The 24,149-nt window shown below is 41.9% G+C and overlaps 1 protein-coding gene across 8 annotated transcripts in view; it reads left to right on the top strand.

The window, feature by feature from the left end:
- The window catches only part of LOC130683873 (EF-hand calcium-binding domain-containing protein 8-like), a 41,948-nt gene extending 18,276 nt beyond the window's left edge, over window positions 1-23,672 (top strand). The window contains exons 2-4 of one of the 8 annotated variants that reach the window (XM_057502846.1): window positions 12,570-12,621; window positions 14,869-15,013; window positions 22,568-23,672. In XM_057502846.1, coding sequence (XP_057358829.1) covers window positions 12,570-12,621; window positions 14,869-15,013; window positions 22,568-22,713 — 343 coding nt within the window. In that variant the 3' untranslated portion in view covers window positions 22,714-23,672. Of the gene's footprint in view, window positions 1-12,569; window positions 12,622-14,845; window positions 15,014-15,732; window positions 16,715-19,053; window positions 19,950-21,754; window positions 22,111-22,567 lie in introns of those variants that run through there. The other 7 variants (XM_057502848.1, XM_057502850.1, XM_057502847.1 and 4 more) reach the window with 7 other exon arrangements.
- Window positions 23,673-24,149: the final 477 nt, after the last annotated feature.

The following is a 24,149-nucleotide window of genomic DNA, read 5'->3' as shown; positions in this document are numbered from 1 at the left end:
TCGACAGAAACCCTACAGGCCAGAAGAGAATGGCATGATATATTTAATACAATGAAACAGAAGGGCCTTGAACCAAGGATACTGTATCCAGCACGACTATCATTCAAATATGACGGTGGGATTAAACAATTCCAAGACAAACAAAAGCTGAAGGAATTTGCTTTCCACAAATCACCTCTACAGAACATCTTACAGGGACTGCTCTAGATGGGAGCACTCCTAGAAAGAGCACAGCACAAAACACCCAACATATGAAGAATTGAGGAGGAGGAACAAGAAGGGAGAGAAGAAAAGAATCTCCAGACAGTGTATATAACAGCTCAATAAGTTAGGCAGTAAGATACTAAAGAGGCTAACCTTGAACCTTTGGTAACCACGAATTTAAAGCCTGCAATGGCAATAAGTACATATCTTTCAATAGTCACCCTAAATGTTAATGGGCTGAATGCACCAATCAAAAGACACAGAGTAATAGAATGGATAAAAAAGCAAGACCCATCTATATGCTGCTTACAAGAAACTCACCTCAAACCCAAAGACATGTACAGACTAAAAGTCAAGGGATGGAAAAACATATTTCAAGCAAACAACAGCAAGAAGAAAGCAGGGGTTGCAGTACTTATATCAGACAAAATAGACTTCAAAACAAAGAAAGTAACAAGAGATAAAGAAGGACACTACATAATGATAAAGGGCTCAGTCCAACAAGAGGATATAACCATTATAAATATATATGCACCCAACACAGGAGCACCAGCATATGTCAAACAAATACTAACAGAACTAAAGGGGGATATAGACTGCAATGCATTCATTCTAGGAGACTTCAACACACCACTCACCCCAAAGGATAGATCCACCGGGCAGAAAATAAGTAAGGACACGGAAGCACTGAACAACACAGTAGAACAGATGGACCTAACAGACATCTGTAGAACTCTACATCCAAAAGTAACAGGATATACATTCTTCTGAAGTGCACATTGAACATTCTCCAGAATAGACCACATACTAGGCCACAAAAAGAGCCTCAGAAAATTCCAAAAGATTGAAATCCTACCAACCAACTTTTCAGACCACAAAGGCATAAAACTAGAAATAAACTGTACAAAGAAAGCAAAGAGGCTCACAAACACATGGAGGCTTAACAACACGCTCCTAAATAATCAATGGATCAATGACCAAATCAAAATGGAGATCCAGCAATATATGGAAACAAATGACAACAACAACACTAAGCCCCAACTTCTGTGGGACACAGCAAAAGCAGTCTTAAGAGGAAAGTATATAGCAATCCAAGCATATTTTAAAAAGGAAGAGCAATCCCAAATGAATGGTCTAATGTCACAATTATCGAAATTGGAAAAAGAAGAACAGATGAGGCCTAAGGTCAGCAGAAGGAGGGACATAATAAAGGTCAGAGAAGAAATTAATAAAATTGATAAGAATAAAACAATAGCAAAAATTAATGAAACCAAGACCTGGTTCTTCGAGAAAATAAACAAAATAGATAAGCCTCTAGCCAGACTTATTAAGAAGAAAAGAGAGTCAACAGAAATCAACAGTATCTGAAACGAGAAAGGAAAAATCACGACGGACCCCACAGAAATACAAAGAATTATTAGAGAATACTATGAAAACCTATATGCTAACAAGCTGGGAAACCTAGGAGAAATGGACAACTTCCTAGAAAAATACAACCTTCCAAGATTGACCCAGAAAGAAACAGAAAATCTAAACAGACCAATTACCAGCTACGAAACTGAAGCGGTAATCAAAAAACTACCAAAGAACAAAACCCCCGGGCCAGATGGATTTTCCTCGGAATTTTATCAGATATACAGGGAAGACATAATACCCATTCTCCTTAAAGTTTTCCAAAAAATAGAGGAGGAGCGGATACTCCCAAACTCATTCTATGAAGCTAACATCACCCTAATACCAAAACCAGGCAAAGACCCCACCAAAAAAGAAAACTACAGACCAATATCCCTGATGAACGTAGATGCAAAAATACTCAACAAAATATTAGCAAACCGAATTCAAAAATACATCAAAAGGATCATACACCATGACCAAGTGGGATTCATCCCAGGGATGCAAGGATGGTACAACATTCGAAAGTCCATCAACATCATCCACCACATCAACAAAAAGAAAGACAAAAACCACGTGATCATCTCCATAGATGCTGAAAAAGCATTTGACAAAGTTCAACATCCATTCATGATAAAAACTCTCAGCAAAATGGGAATAGAGGGCAAGTACCTCAACATAATAAAGGCCATCTATGATAAACCCACAGCCAACATTATATTGAACAGCGAGAAGCTGAAAGCATTTCCTCTGAGATCAGGAACTAGACAGGGATGCCCACTCTCCCCACTGTTATTTAACATAGTACTGGAGGTCCTAGCCATGGCAATCAGACAAAACAAAGAAATACAAGGAATCCAGATTGTTAAAGAAGAAGTTAAACTGTCACTATTTGCAGATGACATGATACTGTACATAAAAAACCCTAAAGACTCCACCCCAAAACTACTAGAACTGATATCGGAATACAGCAAAGTTGCAGGATACAAAATCAACACACAGAAATCTGTGGCTTTCCTATATACTAACAATGAACCAACAGAAAGAGAAATCAGGAAAACAACTCCATTCACAATTGCATCAAAAATAAATAAAATACCTAGAAATAAACCTAACCAAAGAAGTGAAAGACTTATACTCTGAAAACTACAAGTCACTCTTAAGAGAAATTAAAGGGGACACTAACAGATGGAAACTCATCCCATGCTCGTGGCTAGGAAGAATTAATATCGTCAAAATGGCCATCCTGCCCAAAGCAATATATAGATTTGATGCAATCCCTATGAAACTACCAGCAACATTCTTCAATGAACTGGAACAAATAATTCAAAAATTCGTATGGAAGCACCAAAGACCCCGAATAGCCAAAGCAATCCTGAGAAAGAAGAATAAAGTAGGGGGGATCTCACTCCCCAACTTCAAGCTCTACTATAAAGCCATAGTAATCAAGACAATTTGGTACTGGCACAAGATAGGAGCCACAGACCAATGGAACAGACTAGAGAATCCAGACATTAACCCAGACATATATGGTCAATTAATATTTGATAAAGGAGCCATGGACATACAATGGCGAAATGACAATCTCTTCAACAGATGGTGCTGGCAAAACTGGACAGCTACATGTAGGAGAATGAAACTGGACCATTGTCTAACCCCATATACAAAAGTAAACTCAAAATGGATCAAAGACCTGAATGTAAGTCATGAAAGCATTAAACTCTTGGAAGAAAACATAGGCAAAAACCTCTTAGACATAAACATGAGTGACCTCTTCTTGAACATATCTCCCCGGGCAAGGAAAACAACAGCAAAAATGAGTAAGCGGGACTATATTAAGCTGAAAAGCTTCTGTACAGCAAAAGACACCATCAATAGAACAGAAAGGAACCCTACAGTATGGGAGAATATATTTGAAAATGACACATCCAATAAAGGCTTGACGTCCAGAATATATAAAGAGCTCACACACCTCAACAAACAAAAAACAAATAACCCAATTAAAAAATGGGCAGAGGAACTAAACAGACAGTTCTCCAAAAAAGAAATACAGATGGCCAACAGACACATGAAAAGATGCTCCACATCGCTAATTATCAGAGAAATGCAAATTAAAACTACAATGAGGTATCACCTCACACCAGTAAGGATGGCTGCCATCCAAAAGACAAACAACAACAAAGGTTGGCAAGGCTGTGGAGAAAGGGGAACCCTCCTACACTGCTGGTGGGAATGTAAGTTAGTTCAACCATTGTGGAAAGCAGTATGGAGGTTCATCAAAATGCTCAAAACAGACTTACCATTTGACCCAGGAATTGCACTCCTAGGAACTTACCCTAAGAATGCAGCAATCAAGTATGAGAAAGATCAGTGCACCCCTATGTTTATCGCAGCACTATTTACAATAGCCAAGAATTGGAAGCAACCTAAATATCCATCGATAGATGAATGGATAAAGAAGATGTGGTACATATACACAATGGAATACTACTCAGCCATAAGAAAAGGGCAAATCCAACCATTTGCAGCAACATGGATGGAGCTGGAGGGTATTATGCTCAGTGAAACAAGCCAAGCGGAGAAAGAGAAATACCAAATGATTTCACTTATCTGTGGAATATAAGAACAAAGGAAAAACTGAAGGAACAAAACAGCAGCAGAATCACAGAACTCAAGAATGGACTAACAGGTACCAAAGGGAAAGGGACTGGGGAGGATGGGTGGGTAGGGAGGGATAAGGGGGGGAGAAGGAGGGGGGTATTAAGATTAGCATGCATGGAGGGGTAGGAGAAAAGGGAGGGCTGTACAACAGAGAAGGCAAGTAGTGATTCTACAACATTTGCTATGCTGATGGACAGTGACTGTAAAGGGGTTTATAGGGGAGACCTGGTATAGGGGAGAGCCTAGTAAACGTAATATTCATCATGTAAATGTAGATTAGTCATACCAAAAACCAAACAAAAAAAAAAGAAAAAAACAAAACAAAAACAAAAAAAGGGCAGTTCCTGTGTGGTAACCTCCAATGAGTCCTACACAAGTGTATAAAGGGCATATAAAAGTGTAGGCAAAGGGTCTGTTTGTGTTTATACAGAGGATCAAAGCCTAATTGGGCTACCCCGAAAATGAACTAAGATACGATATGAAAAAGAACTTCCAACATCAGCAGTCTCTGGAAGACTCATGCCAGAAGATGATCATCAAAAAACCCCAACAAAGATCCACGCACTGCTACAGCTGTAGATGCACTCATCTCACCAGCTCCCGGACTTGCCATGGGAATGAAGGAGATATCTAAGCCGGCCTGTGCATACAGTAAAACAAATTTGACTGGATCTATAATGTTGGAACTCAACCAAGAATTAGGCGAAGTGCAAATTGTAGCGCTCCAATATCTTACAACTACAGACTATTTACTGTTAAAAGAACATAAGGGATGTGAACATTCCCCAGGAATGGGTTGTTTTAATTTGTCTGATTTCTCTCAGACTGTTCAAGTTCAGTTGGACAATATCCACCATATCATAGATAAGTTTTCACAAATGCCTAAGGTGCCTAACTGGTTTTCTTGGTTTCACTGGAGTTGGCTGTTAATTACAGATATGCTTTGGTTATGTAACTATACTCATATTATGTTAATGTGTGTGTGCAATTTAAGTAGTAGCTTAAAACCTATACATGCTGTAGTTACTCTACAAGAAGATATGTCAAAGAAATAATCAATCTTCCCATGTTTTCTTCCGCCTGCTACTTCTATAGCTTTTCTTCTTCCTTCCTAATTACAACCCTTAAATAGAATTCGTGCCTCATATCAAATTTACCGAGTATCATAATTCTTCCAAGTGGTAAAGATACCTCAAGACAAATGCTGGGCATAGAAGCTACAGGGCAAAAATATGCAAAGAACTAAAAAGCTAACCATTTCAAACAATAAGGCTTCTCTCTCACTTACCAACTTTACATTTCCCTGTATGGCCCCGGATGATGACTGGTTAGCCAGAGATGGGTAAGATTCCTCAAGGGAGGAACAACCTAAGACAGGCACAGTCGCAGGGGGGTCATCAGGTGAGAAATTGGGGATCAACAGAGGTGAGGCTTCGAACCTCACCCCCCCCATTCTGAGAGAAATCTTCTGCATACGTGGATGTTTTATTGCCCTTGTCTAGCTTAGATTAACACATAGTCTACAGGCACACACCTGATGATCTACATTTGCTCCCTTACAACACTAAACTATGTTTTCTACCTTTATCTTGTATCTACCTACCACTTCAGCATTTTATTAAAAATAATAATAATAAAGAGGGAAATGTGGTATCCACATATAAATCAAGTATAAAAATCAAATGATATTCATATTTGAACTCTGTTTATAGTTCATAATGCATGAGCAAAACCGAAAGTTTCTGTGATGACTGCCCTTGTACTGTTCACTATGTAACCTATTCACTATGTAAGAATTTGTTCAAAAAATAATTATCTACAAAAAAAAAAAAGAATTTGTTCTCCATGTAAAAAAAAAAGAAGTGCCCAGTTCATGAGGTATTATTGTTTTGTTTCATTCTAACTACCACCCTTTGAGGTAAATATCATGATACTATTTTATGGTTTAGCACATTGAGATCAGTGACAAGGGGCATGTCCAAGGTCATTCATCTGGGAAGGAGGTAGTGGACCCCATCTGGATTCCAGCCAGAGGCTGGGCTCCTAACCCCCCTGGGGAATTTGGGGGTTAAGTTCTTAGACATGGGGAAGGGGAAGTTTATGCTCGCTCACGAGCCACACCCACTGCCCAGACCTTTCTTTACTTGATTGTGGAATCCTGGGCCTTTGAAAACCCCAGTGAAGGAACATAAGTCCCCAGGAGGGAAAGGACGTGTCTAAAGCTGTATAGCCAGCGAGCGACAGGGCTCAGGCTGGACCCCCATTCCCTGACTCCTCACATCCAGGAAGCCCTGAGCAGCCCAGCCCACATTCCTGTGCCTTGCTCTGGCAGGGTCCCCACACTTGCTGGCATTTCAGAAATGCACTTTGCATTCAGGCCAGCCCTGAGTTTGAGTCCCTTCTGCCATTTATTAACTGTAATCCTGGGTTCATTTTCCCTTCACTGAGTCTCAGTTTCTGCACCTGTAAAATGAGCTACCAAAGCTCTTATCACAGGGTCAGTATGAAGTTTCCAGTGAGGTCAGGGCTGAACACAGTCCAGCACCTGGCACGGAGTTCACCTTCATGCAGCAGCCATTTTTCCCTCCCCCGCCTCACCCATGCAACATACTTATTGACATTAATAATCACAAAATAAAATGAATAATAAGAATGGCCAGAAAAGAAATGCAGATAGTGGCAATTTTCTTTTATTGAACTTTGCATATAAATAATTGTGGCAGAGAAAAATAATGAACTAAACCAATGCAATATTACAGTATTAAAAAACAGTAATGAACTAATACTTTTAAGTCACATTTTTTTCCCCAAAAAGGAAAACACCCCATTAGAAAACACTTGCAAAAGAGTGAATCTGGGAGACTCGGAGTGGGAGTTGCACATGGAAGGACAGGGCAGTCACTCACATGCTGTTCCTGCCCTTCACACTCCATGCAGTCACCGCTTATCTCACATTTGCTGTTTAAATGCAGGCCTGTGGGGCATGGGGTGGAGTACCAACCGTGTCTGAGGCTGAGTCGAACCATTCCAAGCTGTTGACAGACTTGAAACAGATGCCTGTAGTTGAGTCTGGGTGTGTTGGGAGCCAAGTGTATAATGAAATTCCCTGAATTAGGTTCTATGTAGAACATAGTGTTTATTACAGGACAGTTTTAAAATGTGCTCATATCATATTAAAGGGTAACAGTAATGACAGTGATTCTGTAGAATTTAGACCAACAAAGGAGTTTCCTGGGGGTGGAGGGGTGGGGGAAGGCAATGTAATCGTTGACTTCGGTTAGCAAATATAAAAAGCAGGTCAACTTTTAGTAGGTTCCTTATTGCTTTTGCACTCTACCCAGTCTGGAGAAGCGGCTTACCTTTTCAATCTTCTAACATTCTTTCACAGACCACAACTTTTTACTTTTAATGAAGTTCAAAGTAATTAATTTTTTCTTCTATGGATTGTGCTTTTAGTGTTGAATTAAAAAATTCATCACCGAACTCAAGGTCACTTAAATTTACCATTATGTTATCTTCTGTAAGTTTTATGTCCAAGTGTCCTAGCACCATTTGTTAAAAAGATTGAATTGCCTTTGCTCCTTGTCAAAAATCAGTTGTCTGTGTTTGTGTGGGTCTGTTTCTGGGCTCTGTATTCTGTTCCATCAGTGAATCTGTCTATCCTTTCATGAATACCACCCTGCTTGATTACTATAGTTTCTATGGCAAGTCGGGTAGTGCCACTTTTCTCACTTTATTCTTTTTCTTCAGTATTATGTTGACCATTCTGGGTCTTTTGCCTTCTTATACACACTTAGAATCAGTTTGTCAATACCCATGAAAAAAGTCTTACTGGGGTTTTGATTGGGATTGTGTTAAATTTATAGATCTAACTGGATAGAACTGATATCTTGAAAATATTGAGTCTTCCTATCCTGTACATGGACTGTCTCTCCACTTATTTATATCTTCTTTGATATTTTTCATCAGTTTTATAATTTTCCTTATGTAGATCCCATACATACTTTGTTACTTTGTGCCTAAGTATTTCATTGTTTTTGGTGCTAACGTAAACACTATTGTGTCTCTAATTTCAAATTCCAACTGTTCATTGCTGGCATACAGGAAAGCAATTAACTTTTACATGTTAACTTTATATCCTATGACCTTGGTATAATCATGTATTAGTTCCAGGAGTTTTCAAGTGTTTGGGATTTTATACATAGGAAATCATATCATCTGTGCATAAAGATAGTTTTATTTCTTTCTTCCTAATCTGTACATCTTTCCTGTTCTTACTGCATCACCTAGGACTTCAGTACAGTGTTGAATAAGAGTGAGGAGAGGGGGCATCCTTTACTTGTTCCTGGTCTTAGGGGAAAAGCATCCAGATTCTCACCATGAAGTGTGATGCTAACTGTAGGTTTATTGTAAATGCCCTTTATCAATAAGTTTGAGAATATCCCCTATTATTCCTAGGTCACTGAGAATTTTATCATGGTTGTTGGGTTGTGTCAAATGCTTTTTCTGCATCTATTGATATGATCATATATTTTTCTCCTTTAGCCTGTTGATGTGATGAATCACATTAATTGATTTTGAGCATTGAACCAGATTTTCATACCTAGAATAAATCTTACTTGGTCGTGGCACATAATTCTTTTTATACATTGCTGGATTTGATTTGCAGATATTTTTTAGGATTTTTGTATCTACACTTATGAAAGGTCTGTAATATACTTTCTTATAAATGACTTAATCTGATGTTTTAGTTTTAGGGTAACACTGGCCTCAGAATGAGTTAGGAAGTGATCGCTCTGCTTCTGTATTCTGGAAGAGATTGGTATCATTTATTCCTTAAATGTTTGTTAGAATTAGTCATTGAAACCATCAATGACTAATACAAGATTATTAATTCTTGATTTTATTTAATAGATATAGGCCTATTTAGATGATTTATTTTTCCTTTTGTGAGTTTTGGTAGTTTGTGTCTTTGAAAGAATTGGTCCATTTCATCTGTTATCAAATTTGTGAACATAAAGCTGATCACAAAATTCCTTTATTATCCTTTCATTGTCCATTTTTCAGTAAAAATGATCCCTCCTTCATTTCTAAAATTTGTAATTTGTGTTCACTTTTTGTCTTGGTTAACTTAGCTAGAGATTTATCAGTTTGAATGATTTTTTTTTCAAAGAACCAGTTTTGGTTTTTTTTTTTATCTCTATTGATGATTAGTGAAGTGGAGCACCTTTTCATGTGCCTGTTGGCCATTTTTATTTCTTCTTTGGGGAAATGTCTGTTTAGGTCCTCCACTCATTTTTTTTTTTGAGAAGGCATCTCTCATATTTATTGATCAAATGGTTGTTAAGAACAATAAAATTCTGTATAGGGGACTCAATGCACAATCATTAATCAACCCCAAGCCTAATTCTCAACAGTCTCCAATCTTTTGAAGCATAACGAACAAGTTGTTACATGGTGAACAAGTTCTTACGTAGTGAATAAGTTCTTACATGGTGAACAGTGCAAGGGCAGTCATATCACAGAAATGTTCGGTTTTGATCATGTATCATGAACTATAAACAAGGCAGATATGATTATTCATTTGATTTTTATACTTGATTTACATGTGAATCCCACATTTCTCCCTTATTTTTTTTTTTAATAAAATGCTGAAGTGGTAGGTAGATGCAAGATAAAGGTGGAAAATATAATTTTGTGCTGTAAGAGGGCAAATGTAGATAGATGGTCAGGTCTGTGCCTATAGACTAAGTATAAATCCAAGCTAGACAAGTGCAACAGAACATCCACGGATGCAGAAGATTTCTCTCAAAACGCGGGGTGAGGTTCTAAGCCTCACCTCTGTTGATCCCCAATTTCTCACCTGATGGCCCCCCTGCGACTGTGCCTGTCTTAGGTTGTTCCTCCCTTGAGGAATCTTACCCGTCTCTGGCTAACCAGCCATCTTCCGGGGCCATACAGGGAAATGTGAAGTTGGTAAGTGAGAGAGAAGCAATATTCTTTGAAAAGGTTAGCTTTTTACTTCTTTGCAGATTGATGCCCTGCTCCGCCCATTTTTTAATTGGGTTATTTGTTTTTTGGGTGTTGAGGTGTGTGAGTGAGTTCTTTATATATTTTGGATGTTAAGCCCTTATGGGATAAGGCGTTTACAGATATATTCTCTTATACTGTAGGATGCCTTACTGTTCTACTGATGGTGTCCTTTGCCGTACAGAAATTTTTTAGTTTGATGCAGTCCCATTTGTTCATTTTTCCTTTGTTTCCCCTGCCTGAGAAGATGTGCTCAGGAAAAAACTGCTCATGTTCATAGACAATAGAATGAATTTTATGTAGTAGTATATTAACTAGATTTATAAACATTTAAAATAACCAGACTTACTGATGTGGACCTATATTTGTTCTCTTGCCCTCAGCCCATAATTATTAAAGGTAGTCCTATTTGCAATTGTGTGTGTATATACATACACACGTGTTCTTATATGTGTAAACACGTACCTGTCACTTCTGTCAAAACTGGCATCGTTCTGTGTACCCTTTGCTGTATCTTTCCTTAGTTATTAGTACTTCATGGAAATCCCTCCTAATTGCTGGAGTCAGACTCCTCCCCTTGAGTGCTTTGGTGATGTTTGAGTGCAGGTGTATTAATTCAGCCGTTCCTATTCTGATAGCCATTTATTTTTGCCTCTATGAACAATGCTATCGCAATGATTCTTCTAGTCTTCATAGATGGTCTTCATAGATGAGCAGTTTACGTCACTACCCACCACTCTACCCATTCCACTGAAATAAATCCTAACGAATGCCATGAATCTTTTTTGAATGAAAAATAGAGAAATGCATGATTTAGACTGTAGAAACACCTTCCATAATCTTACCTGCCAAAGATAACTTCCATTACATTTGGAGTATATTTTTCCAAGCTCTCTTTCTATGCATGTGCCAACATACACGTGCACATATTAACAGAGATGGACTTACGCATTCATTTCAGCTTCTTTCAGTGGTGGTCTTTAACTGCTGACCTTAGTGGCCCTCTTCTTACCATCGGGGCCCACCCGGACACACCCAGCCCTCCTCAGTGACGCACTGTCTTGTATGTACCTCCTCCTCTTCTATCCCCTAAACTGTAGCCAATCCTCAAGTTTCAGTTCCCATATTTCCAGGTATTTGTGCTTTGTTTCTAATTGGACAGCCCTGCATCGCAGGCGTCAGGCCACTTTCCCTCTCTGCTCCCTTCTCTGGGAATGTTTCCTGCGTTTCCCTGGGTTGCCCTGGTTCTTGCTCCCGAATCTCCTTTCCTCTGGCCCCGCTCTCTCCTTTGGTCCTCGCACCGGAGCTCCGCCGGGGCACTGCTATATTAGAGGCCCTTGGCCCTCGTCAGCACTCCTCCTCCTCCTCTCTGCATCTTGCACTGAGGAATTTCATGATGCCCTTCAGCCTGCTCAGACTCCCTGGTGAAAGATAAGATTCTACATTCTGCTTCCACTTCTCTTTTCCCTCTTCTCTTTCACTAGGCCTTCCCCCACTGCCGGGAGCTCTGTGTCACACCCAGCTGGCTCATTCTCTCTGTGTCCTGAGCGTGTCTGGGCTTGACTCTTTCCTGGCCATCCCCTGCCATCCTAGAGTGCCCTCTCCATGCTTGCTGGTGGGACTCGCTGAGGAGGTGGATGGACAGTCCGATAATTCTAACCAGATCCTGTCTTCCATCTCATATGGAGGTGCCACTGTCCCAGGAGCATGCCCTTCCTAGAGCAGAGTTCTGCAGCATGGACCTCTCCCGCTGCTGTGCGCAGGGTTCTGCCAGCTCTCCCAAAGCACTCCTGTCTCCAGGGGTATTGGAGGGCAGGTGAGGGTGTTTGTACTGTCCTGCCCCATCGCAGAGCATGTGTTTAAAACCTTTGGATACGTGCCTGCCCTGGGACCTTGTTTTCCTAATCTGAATATAGTTGGACTACCACATGGCCTCGAAGCTGCTTCTAATTCTGTAAAACCTGTGGTCTTTTAGGAAGCCTCTGGCATTAAGCCGGGAGTATAGTAACTGGAGAAGCCCCAGGGCTTCAGCAGGACACCTTCACTCCATCAGGGGAAAGGAGTCTCACAGGTGTAAGGTTGGAAAAAGCTCCCTGCTGGTGAAGCCCCTGGGAAAGGGATGCTCATCAAATGCATTCTGGGTGTCCATGGGTATGTGGCGGCACTCCCCACCCCCACCTTGACCCTGACTTCTTTTCCACCCCCGTGTGACCGGAGTAGGTAAGCCACCCACATAATCCTTACAAAACTGGAGTTAAAACAACTCTGATTCTCTGTTCTAGGTCAAAACCAGTGTCTTCCAAGGAGTTGAAAGAGAACCCTCAACCTAAAGCGGTAAGAAAATTGTCTGAGTTGATGACGAGAGGAAACATTCTAGAGCTACCCAATTGCTCATCAGCATAGAAGTCTATTGGCTCTCAGTCTCTGTGCCAGGGGTTGCATATTGCCATGTTTACAAGACCATGTAGGTAACTTAAGTGTGCCATGCAGCAGGCTGGTTTTTCCTTTTAAAACACTGCATTGGCCAAATGCAATGAGTCTGAGGCTACCAATTTACAGTCTCCACATGGACTATACTTAATTCGTCCCGCCAAGTTGTGATAATGGTGTGGTGGGCTGTACAAATTACCATCAAGCCAGATAAGTATCTAGTGTCTATGACATGCTTGAGGCTGTCTATCTATTAGAGATACTATCTATTAGAGATAAATGGTATAAATTAAATTAGGATTAAATTAAGATAAACATGCCATTGCCTTCAGAGAGTTCTCTCTGAGGCTGGGAGCTTCCCAGGAGCTATCATTTATGGTGCAACTCCAGTTTGCTGGGGCTTCACCTGTGTTCGGGTGTCATCTAGGGCTCACCACAACCCTGTAAGGTGGGTACTGTGGATTTTCTTTTGCAGATGAGCAAACTTGTGGCTCAGAGAAGTGATGTGATATGCTCAAGATGAATTAACTAGGAAGTTGAGAGCCAGGCAGAATTCTAACCCAGAGCTCTGGGACTCAGCAGCATGGGTTTCCCATCACATCTTGCTGTCTACACGTATGGACAGACATGCACAAGTATGTATGTCTGGCAGATAGAAACAAAGAGTTTGGGAGCATGGAGGTGATAGTGAGGACTCTCACCTGAAACTTAATGGAAAAGCTCCTTGAAGGAGGTGCCATATGAGCCAGACTTTGAAGAATGGGTAGGCGTTCACCTCTGGGGGAGATGGTCTGTATTAGGGGGAACAACGTGAGTAAAGTGGAATGTTTGCTGTGTCCAGGATGGTGGGGAGCAGCTGTTGTCCATGGGCCATGGTGTGTGCATTGCAACTAGAAAGACATGTCAGGGCTGTGTAGCAAAGGGCTTTGCATGCCTAGCTCAGGAGGTGGGGTGCAGGGATCACCTGGAATGCGTCAGAGCCAGGGTAATCAGATTTGCCTTTCAGAAAGAGGGCTGGTGCCAGTGTTGGGAGGTGGATGGAAGGGAAGGCCAAACTCTTGTCCCAGTTAGGGGAGGTCATTATGCTTGTCCCAGCAACAGGGCAGGGTTTGGAGTAGGGCAGGGATTTGGGAGAGGAGGTTTTAGACATGAGAGATGGATCACAGAATCAATAGGAGCGGCAGTAGGAATGCGTAGGGGGAGGAGGGAAGAGAAACAGATGGTGCTGAGATTTCTAAGCCAGGGGCGCACATGGATGATGAGACCATTAATTAGCTCATCTGTTGGGCTCCGTGAAGGCAGGTCTCCGCTCTGTTCCCCCCTGTGTCCACAGTGCCTGGTGCTCAGCAAGTGTGTATAGACCATGAGGGAATGAATGACAGTTCCTGGGAAGCTGAGCACATTTTCTCCTTCGGTGGAGTTGGGGTGGAAGAGTGAGCAACACTCAGTGGTTATCCCGTCGTCCACCCCTGGAGTCTTTTGGGGGAGGCAGCCTTTGAAGAGCTGAGCTTTTAGCGGCTTAAAGCATTGTGCTAAGTGAGGTGTCGGGGCTGTGGAGACATTGCTGAGGGCTGGAGGGGTGGGAAGGCTACATGGGGGACGTGGGGCGGTGAGCAGGAGGAGGCAGCAGAGAGCCCCTGACGGGGGTGGTGGTGGGGTCTGCACAGATGATCAGATCTGACCCAGGGGAATCTGGGCTGGTCAGGATGAAATCAACCTGGCTGGGAAGATGAAGCTGGATTCTTTGGGGTCTTGAATTCTGAGCACTGGAGATCTGAAAAAATACAGTTACTGAACTGAAGCACCTTATAAATTAGAGTCCTTTTAAGTGTGAGGTGGGACTTCAGCTGTGTCCACTAACCTGGCTGAGCCTCAGTTGTGACGTCTGTTAAAGGGGAAGAGTAGTTAACTCTCCAAAGGAAGGAGAAGCAGTTTAGATCTTCCTTCGTCTTTCTAGGTCTAAAAGTGATAAAGACTTAGGTGTTTGCATCGGTAAGCAACACTCTGTAATACACCATGCTCTGACCTTCCCCAAAGAGTCTCTCTTTTAGTAAGATGTGCTTTAAAATGTTCAGTTCAGGAAACCAACCCTCTCAGTCCCTGGTTCTTGTAGTCATATTTGTTCTAGATGTCCCCACAGGTGGATCCCAGGAGTGCAAGGAGGTTCTTAGCTCCCGGACACCATCCGTCATTCTTAGCCAGAAGTCTGACTTCCAAGAAGAGTCCCAGCTGTTTGCCCAGCTGCACCTGGCTGAGATGGAGAAGGTGTTTGAGGAGGACACTCACTCTCCTGCAGGTAAAGCTGCACTGGAGGTTTAGTCTCTGTGGCTTCTGTGCAGCGGGTGCCCCAGTACCCTGGGTGTGTGGGCGGTTTCGATGTGGCAAGTAGTTTTTCTCCTGGTGTCTCCTTTAAAACTTTCTGTTGTTATCTAAGTATTATAAGCATATTGGAGGCTATATCCTCCTTAGGAAGATACCCCTAATCCCAATACCCACATGTAACCACTATCATCATTTCAGTATATTTTCTTCCAAATGATTTCATATGTCTGATTTATTATCTATTGCTGCCTAACAATATTCCCACAAACGTGGTGGCTTAAGCCAACACACATTTATTACATGACAGTTCCAGTGGGTGAGGAGTCTGGGCTCAGCTTCTCTGGCTCCTCTGCTTAGGGTCTCACTAGGCTGTAGTCACTGTGTCATTTGGGGCTTGACTGGGGAAGGATCCGCTTCTGAGTGCACTCAGGTTGTTGGAAGAATTCAGTTCCTGGCAGCTGCGGGCTGATGGCTGCTGTTTCTTCTTGGCTATTGGCTGGAGACTGCCTTCAGCTCCTAGAGCTGCCCACAGTTCTTGGTCACACGGGACTCAGCAACATAGCTAATTTCAAGGCTCAAACTAGCTAGGGAAATGGAAACTCCAGCAAGATGTGGTGTGCTTCAGTCTTATAATGTAATCATGTACACATAATTCCGTATATCCTGTCACCTTTCCCATATTCTGTTGGTTAGAAGCAGGTCAGAAGTTCTGCCACATTCAAGGGGAGGGGATCACGGAGGCGCTGAACACCACGAGATAGACACCACTGGGTTACCTTAAGTCACTGCCACAGTGTGGCATCTTGCTGCACTGATGGACAGTGACCGCATTGGGACATGTATGGGTGGGACTTGATAATATGGCTAAATGTAGTGATCACATTGTTTTTTCATGTGAAACCTTCACAAGAGTGTATATCAATAATACCTTAATAAAAAGTTAATTAAAAATAAAGATGCCAGAGTCACTACTTGTCTTCACTGTGCTACACTGTCTTCCCCGTGATGCCCCAACCACACCGTGTACTAATCCTAATACCCCTCAATCCCCTTCTCCCTCCCTCCGCACCCACCCTCTCGCATCCCTCCCCTATCCCTCCCCTTTGGTAACTGCTAGTCCCTTGTTGGAGTCTGTGAGTCTGCTGCTGTTTTGTTCCTCCTTTGTTTCGCTTCATTGTTATTCTCCACAAAGGAGGGAAGTCATTTGTTACTTGTCTTTCTCTGCCTGGCTTATTTCACTAAGCATAATACCCTCTACCTCCATCCATGGTGTTGCAAATGGTAGGATTTGTTTTCTTCTTATGGCTGAACAGTATTCCATTGTGTATATGTACCACATCTTTATCCATTCATCTACTGATGGACACTTAGGTTGCTTCCATATCTTGACTACCATCAATAGTGCTGCAGTAAACATAGGGGAGCATATATCTTTTTGAATCTGAGAACTTGGTTTCTTTGGGTAAATTCCTAGGAGTGGAATTCCTGGGTCAAATGGTATTTCTACTTTTAATTTTTTGAGGAACCTCCATACTGCTTTCCACAATGGTTGAACTAATTTAAATTCCCACCAGCAGTGTAGGAGGGTTCCCCTTTCCCTGCATCTTCACCAGCATTTGTTGTTCCTTGTCTTTTTGATGTTGGCCATCCTAACTGGTGTGAGGTGTTACCTCATTGTGGTTTTAATTTGCATTTCCCTGATAATTAGCAGTGTGGAGCATCTTCTCATATGCCTGTTGGCCATCTGAACTTCTTCTTTGGAGAAGTGTCTGTTCAGATCTTCTGCCCATTTTTTAATCGGTTGTTTGCTTTTTGGGTGTTGAGGCATGTGAGTTCTTTATATATTTTCGATGTTAACCCCTTGTCAGACATGTCATTTATGAATATATTCTCCCATACTGTAGGATGCCTTTTTGTTCTACTGATGGTGTCCTTTGCTGTACAGAAGCTTTTTAGTTTGATGTAGTCCCATTTGTTCATTTTTGCTTTTGTTTCCCTTGCCCAAGGAGATACATTCAGGAAAAAGTTGCTCATGTTTATATTCAAGACATTTTGGCTATGTTTTCTTCTGAGAGTTTTGTGGTTTCATGCCTTACATTCAGGTCTTTGATCCATTTTGAATTTACTTTTGTGTATGGGGTTAGACAATAATCCAGTTTTATTCTCTTACATGTAGCTGTCCAGTTTTGCCAACACCAGTTGCTGAAGAGGCTGCCATTTCCCCAATGTATGTCCATGGCTCCTTTATCATATATTAATTGACCATATATGTTTGGGTTTATATCTGGACTCTCTAGTCTGTTCGATTGATCTATGGGTTTCTTCTGGTGCCAGTACCAAATTGTCTTGATAACTGTGGGTTTGTAGTAGAGCTTGATGTCGGGGAGCATAATCCCCCCAGCTTTATTCTTCCTTCTTAGGATTGCTTTGGCTATTTGGGGTCTTTTGCGTTTCCATATGAATTTTATAACTGTTTGCTTTAGTTCACTGAAAAATGCCATTGGTATTTTGCTAGGGATTGCATTGAATCTGTAGATTGCTTTAGGCATGATGGCCATTTTGACAATATTAATTCCTCCTATCCATGAGCACGGGATGCATTTCCATTAATTGACATCTTCTTTAATTACTCTCATGAGTGTCTTTTAGTTTTCAGGGTATAGGTCTTTCACTTCTTGGTTAGGATTATTCCTAGGTATTTTTTTGTTGTAATTGTGAATGGAATTATTTTCTTGATTTGTCTTTCTGCAAGTTCATCATTAGTATATAGGAATGCAACAGATTTCTGTTTATTAATTTTGTATCCTTCAACTTTGCTGAATTCAGTTATTCTAGTAGTTTTTGGGTGGATTCTTTCAGGTTTTCTACGTACAATATCATGTCATCTGCAAACAGTTACAGTTTGACTTCTTCCCTATCAATCTGGATGTTTTTTATTTCTTTGTGTTGTCAGATTGCCATGGCTAGGACCTCCGGAACTATGCTGAATAAAAGTGGGGAGAGAGGGAGTGCTTGCCTTGTTCACAATCTCAAATGAAAAGCTTGCGGCTTCTTGTTGTTAAGTGTCATGTTGGCTGTGGGTTTGTCATATATGGCCTATATTATGTTGAGGTAGTTGCCCTCTATACCCATTTTGTTGAGAGTTTTTATCATGAATGAATGTGAATTTTGTTGAATGCTTTTTCTGCATTTATGGAAATGATCATGTGGTTTTGGTCCTTCTTTTTGTTGATGTGGTGGGTGATGTTGATGGATTTTCAAATGTTGTACCATCCTTGCATTCCTGGAGTAAGTCCTACTTGATCATGAAGGATGATCTTTTTGATGTATTTTTGAATTTGATTTGGAGTATTTTGTTTAGCATTTTTGCATGTATGTTCATCAGGGATATTGGTCTCCAATTTTTTTTTTTGTGATGTCTTTGCTTGGTTTTGGTATTAGTGTTGTTGGCCTCATAGAATGAGTTTGGAAGCATTCCCTCTCCTCTTCTCCTGTTTTGGAAATCTTTAAGGAGGATAGGTATTAGGTCTTCACTAACTGTTTGATAAAATTCAGCAACGAATCCATCTGGTCCAGGGATTTTGTTCTTAGGTAGTTTTTTGATTGCTAGTTGGATTTTGTTGCTGGTAATTGGTCGGTTCAGATTTTCTATTTCTTCCTGGGTCAGCCTTGGAAGATTGTATTTTTCTAGAAAGTTGTCCATTTCTCCTAGGTTATCCAGTTTGTTAGCATATAATTTTTCATAGTACTCTCTAATAATTCTTTGTGTTTCTGTGTTGTCTGTAGTGATTTTCCATTCCTATTTCTGATTCTGTTTACCTGTGTAGACTCTCTTTTTTTCTTGATAAGTCTGGCGAGGGGTTTATCTATTTTGTTTATTTTTTTGAAGAACCAGCTGCTGCTTTCATTGATTCTTTCTATTGTTTTATTCTTCTCGATTGTATTTATTTATGCTCTAATCTTTATTATGTCCCTCCTTCTACTGACTTTGGGCCTCATTTCTTCTTTTTCTAGTTGCATTAATTGTGAGTTTAGACTGTTCATATGGGATTGTTCTTCTTTCCTGAGGTAAGCCTGTATTGCAATATCCTTCCCTCTTAGCACAGTCTTCACTGTGTTCCACAGATTTTGCAGTGTTGAGTTATTGTTGTCGTTTGTCTCCACATATTGCTTGATCTCTGTTTTTATTTGGTCTTCGATCCATTCATTATTTAGGAGCATGCTGTTAAGCCTTCATGTGTTTGTGGGCTTTTTTGTTTTCTTTGTGTAATTTATTTCTAGTTTCATACCTTTGTGGTCTGAGAAGCTGTTTGGTACAATTTCAATCTCTTTGAATTTACTGAGGGTCTTTTTGTGGCCTACTATATGATCTATTCTTGAAAATGTTCCATGTGCATTTAAGAAGAATGTGTATTCTGCTGCTTTTGGATGGGATGTTCTGTAGATGTGTGTTAGGTCCATCTGTTCTGATGTGTTTTTCACTGCCTCTGTGTCTTATTTTCTGTCTGGTTGATCTGTCCTTTGGAGTGAGTGGTGTGTTGAAGTCTCCTAAAGTGATTGTATTGCATTCTATTTCCCCCTTTAATTCTGTTAGTATTTGTTTCACATGTGTAGGTACTCTTGTGTTTGGTGCATAGGTATTTATGATGGTTATATCCTCTTGTTGAACTGACCCCTTTATCATTATGCAATGTCCTTCTTCGTCTCTTGTTACTTTCTTTGTTTTGAAGTCTATTTGGTCTGATACAAGTACTGCAACTCCTGCTTTTTTCTCCCTATTAGTTGCATGAAATATCTTTTCCCATCCCTTCGCTTTTAATCTGTGTATGTCTTTGGGTTTGAAGTGAGTCTCTTGTAGGCAGCATATAGACAGGTCCTGTATCTTTATCCATTCAGTGACTCTGTGTCTTTTGATTGGTGCATTCAGACCACTTATGATTGGTGCATAATCACCACTTAGGGTGATTATCAAGAGGTATGTACTTACTGCCATTGTAGGCTTTAGATTTGTGATTACCAAAGTTTCAAGGGTAGCTTCCTTACTATTTAACAGTCTAACTTAACTCACTTAGTATGCTATTACAAACACAATCTAAAGGTTCTTTTTTTCCCCTCCTTTTTCTTCCTCCTCCATTCTTTACATAGTAGGTATCGTATTCTGTACTCTTTGTCCGTTGACCGTCTTTGGGGGTAGTTGATCTGATTTTGCATCGGCTTAGTAATTAATTGGCCTACTTTCTTTACTGTGGTTTTATTTACTCTGGTTTTATTTTCTTTACTCTGTTGACAGCTATTTAGCCATAGGAATACTTCCATCTATAGCAGTCCCTCCAAAATACACTGCAGAGATGGTTTATGGGAAGTAAATTCTCTCAGCTTTTGCCTATCTGGAAATTGTTTAATCCCTCCTTCAAATTTAAATGATAATCTTGCCAGGTAGAGTATTCTTGGTTCCAGGCCCTTCTGCTTCATTGCATTAAATACATCATGCCGCTCCCTTCTGGCCAGTAAGGTTTCTGTTGAGAAGTCTGATGATAGCCTGATGGGCTTTCCTTTGTATGTGATCTTTTTTCTCTCTTTGGCTGCTTTTAAGACTCTGTCTCTACCGTTGATCTTTGCCATTTTAATTATTATATGTCTTGTTGTTGCGTTTCTTGGGTCTCTTGTTTTGGGAGATTTGTGCACCTCCATGGCCTGAGAGACTGTCTCCTTCCCCAGATTGGGGAATTTTTCACCAATTACCTCCTCAAAGACACTTTCTATCCCCTTTTCTCTCTGTTCTTCTTCTGGAACCCCTATAATGCAAATATTATTCCATTTGAATTGGTCACACAGTTCTCTCAATATTCTTTTATTCTTAGAGATCCTTTTTTCTCTCTGTGCCTCAGCTTCTTTTTATTCCTCTCCTCTAATTTCTATTTCATTTATCATGTCCCCCACCATATCTAATCTTCTCTTAAAACTTTTCATTGTATGTTTCATGTCTAATACTGTGTTCCATAATGATTGGATCTCCAACCAGAATTCCTCCCTGAGTTCTTGAATATTTTTCTGTACCTCCATGAGCATGTTAATGATTTTTATTTTGAAATCCCTTTCAGGCAGATTCATGAGGTTGATTTCATTTTAATCTTTCTCAGGGGTTGTATTCATGTTCATAATTTTCAGGTTCCTTTGGCGTTTCATATTTGTATTTGGCGCCCTCTAGTGCTCAGAAGCTGTACTCTCTGTAGCTGCTCAGCCCCTGAAGCAATGTCAGGGGTTGTAGGGGAGTGGTATTGATGCCTGGAGGGAGGAAAGAGCTGTTTCCCGCTTCCTGGCTGCTGTGCCTGTCTCCACTGCCAGAACCAGTGGGCCGAGCACACAGGTATAAGCCTCTATGCTTTGCATTTGTAGTTGGTGTAGACACAGCTTCCCTCTGATCGGCCTAATGCCAGGGTACGGTTTGTCGGTTTGGGAGCCAGGTGGGTCTGGCCGGGAGAAAGGCGCAGTAGGCTGCTTATCACGGAGGGGTTCTTGGAGCTGTGCAGCCAGCCAGGGAGCTGGAGTTCCTGAAGATCGTGAAAGTTCCCAACCTGCTGGGCAGAGTGACCCTGGAAAATTTTGTCTACCTGTCCTTTCTCCTGAGCAGTAAGCTCTGTGTCATCCTTGACCCTTTAGCAGCCCTCTTCCTGTTAGGAAGTCTCTCAGACTGCCCACCTTTCTTTTGTCTCAGAGCTGCCAGATATGGATCCCTGCTTTCCACAAGTGGCTGGAGTCTCAGTGTCTCCAGGAATTCTGCCTGTCTTAGCTTTCCAACCCCCTAATCACGAGAGCACCATGAAAACACCATGAAATGTAAGTTTGTGCTCCCAGAGCAAATCTCCAGAGTTAGGTGTTCAGCAGTCCCAGGCCTCCACTCCCTCCCTGCTCCATTTCTCTTCCTCCTGCCTGAGAGCTGGGGTGGGGGTAGGGCCTGGGTCCTGCCGGGCCACGGCTTTGGTATGTTACCCTGTTCTGTGAGATTTATTCTTTTCTCCAGGTGTTTGTAGTTTGGCGCAGTCCTCTTTCCTGTTGGTTTTTCAGGAGTAGTTGTATTAGTTACATTTTCATATTATATGTGGTTTTAGGAGGAGGCCTCTGTCTCACCTCTCACGCCGCCATTTTTTTAGCTGGTGGTCCAGATGTTTCTTGATTCTGTCCAGCCTCACCAGTGGAACCGTTCAAGTAAACAAAGGTATCAATCAGGCTCTGCTCTGCCACATCCTGCCTCCCCTCCTGCACAAAGCCAGAGGCACTGCTTCCTCCAGGAGAGGGCAGTGGCCTCCAGGGCTGCCCCTCCCTCCCTGCAAGCTGAAGCCAGAGATCTGCTGTAGTCAATTTGCTTTATGCAACAGGTCAGAGGCTCTTCCCAGGAGGAGCTGAAGTCTCCATCTGGGTAAGGGGTCCAGGGTGGGGGCAAGGGACGTATGCTAGTTCCTGCCGATGTCGATGTCTTCGATGTCGTTATCTTCGATGTCGTTATCTAAACACGTGCGTTTTCCCTCAGGCTCCTCGGGGCTTTCATCCTGTACCAATGGAAAAAGACCTCATCAGCGCACGGCTTCTACCAGAAAGTGCTTCTCTGTGAGCCCTAAGCTGTGGAGGGCCAGGCCAACAGAACACTGGGTGCTTCAACAGGACTTCCCAGGCTGAGTTCCTTGGGAGGCAGGAGGCCCAGGAAGATATTTTTACCTGGCTTTCCTGTGGTTTGGGAAAAGTTCTGCCAGAAACGGCTAGTCTCGGAGCTCTGCTGCTTACCTGCAGATCTTGGTCGTGGGTGACTGCCAGCGAGGTCAGATCTTTCTCGTGCTTCTGATCCTGTTCTTTCCCAGAGGGGAAGGGACCCCACCCTGATAGGCAGGAAACTAGATGTGAGTGGGATGGAAAGAGAATAAGGCCAGAAAAAAGCCCATTAAAGGAGACCCAGAGTTAATCAGTTGCAGCTCAGAAAAGCCATGGAGCAGTTTGGCCTGGAATGTGTGAATATTCCCCAGAGAGAGGAGGGTACCTCAGCAGAGCCCATGGCTTTATTGTGTTAATCATACAGGCCCAGCTTATTTTTTTAACTTTACCTATATACTGTTTTTCCCTAATCAAGTAGTTTGCAATCTGTCCAATTAATAATGACAAGCAAGCCCAGCATAAACAACACAGTAACAGGCAGGAAGGATTCCATCTTAAAAATAAGATTGGGTTTTAACAGCCAGGACATTAAGAAGATTCTTAACTTACACTTTAGCAAACAGACAATAACTCAGCCCACCTTGGGGGCCGGGCAGGCAGTCTTGATACGCTCCCAGGCCAAGAAATGCCGGGCTCCCAGGGAGAAATCAGAGCAGGAAGTTCCCTGTGCTACATTAGTTCTAAGTATAGAAAGACCACCTAGCAGGTCTGCACCCCCAGCCCATAGTCACATTCCTGAAGAATCCTTAAAAGGGGGAACCCCCAACCTTTCAGGGCACTCCTCTCCTTGAAGTCGCCCGCACTTTCTAAGTGCATGACTTTTTCACTGTAAACTCTCTCTTTTGAACCTTGCAGGGTGCTGCGCTCTCTCTGAGGTCACCTGCTCTTTTTCTCTAAGTAACGTTAAATAAATCTTTTCCTCTGCTTCACTACTGTGTCTCCGCCTTTCAATTACTTGTCACAGGGGAGACAAGGACCGAGGAAAATACACAATGCCTCCCCCCCAACACTGCCACTGCAGCAGATTCTAGGAAGAACAGAAAACGTGAATTCTGGTATCTCAAATGTGATGGTATTGGTGCTCTAGAAGCCTTGCTGTGCCAGGGATTCAGGTGTCAGCAACTATGACTCATCTCTACCACAGGTTCTTAAAGTATTCATTGCTGAAAATCAGGGAAGGGCTCTTTATTTCTACCCTTCACAGATCATAAGACAGACAGCAGGGGATAAAACTTGGCCTACCAGGGGATAAATGTGTGGACACTAAGGAAAATCCAATCATCTGAACCCAAGCACAGCTGAGAGCAGCTAAGGAACGGGGCTGCAAGCCAGCAGCCCTCTGACTACCAAAACGAGGCGGCCTTCTCCAGCTTTAAGGATGGCAGCCCCTTCCCTACAATCCGCTC

This window comes from Manis pentadactyla, chromosome 5 (genome assembly GCF_030020395.1).
Source record: "Manis pentadactyla isolate mManPen7 chromosome 5, mManPen7.hap1, whole genome shotgun sequence".
NCBI classification, from domain to species: Eukaryota; Metazoa; Chordata; class Mammalia; order Pholidota; family Manidae; genus Manis; species Manis pentadactyla.
This window is presented reverse-complemented; position numbering and strand designations above follow the sequence as displayed.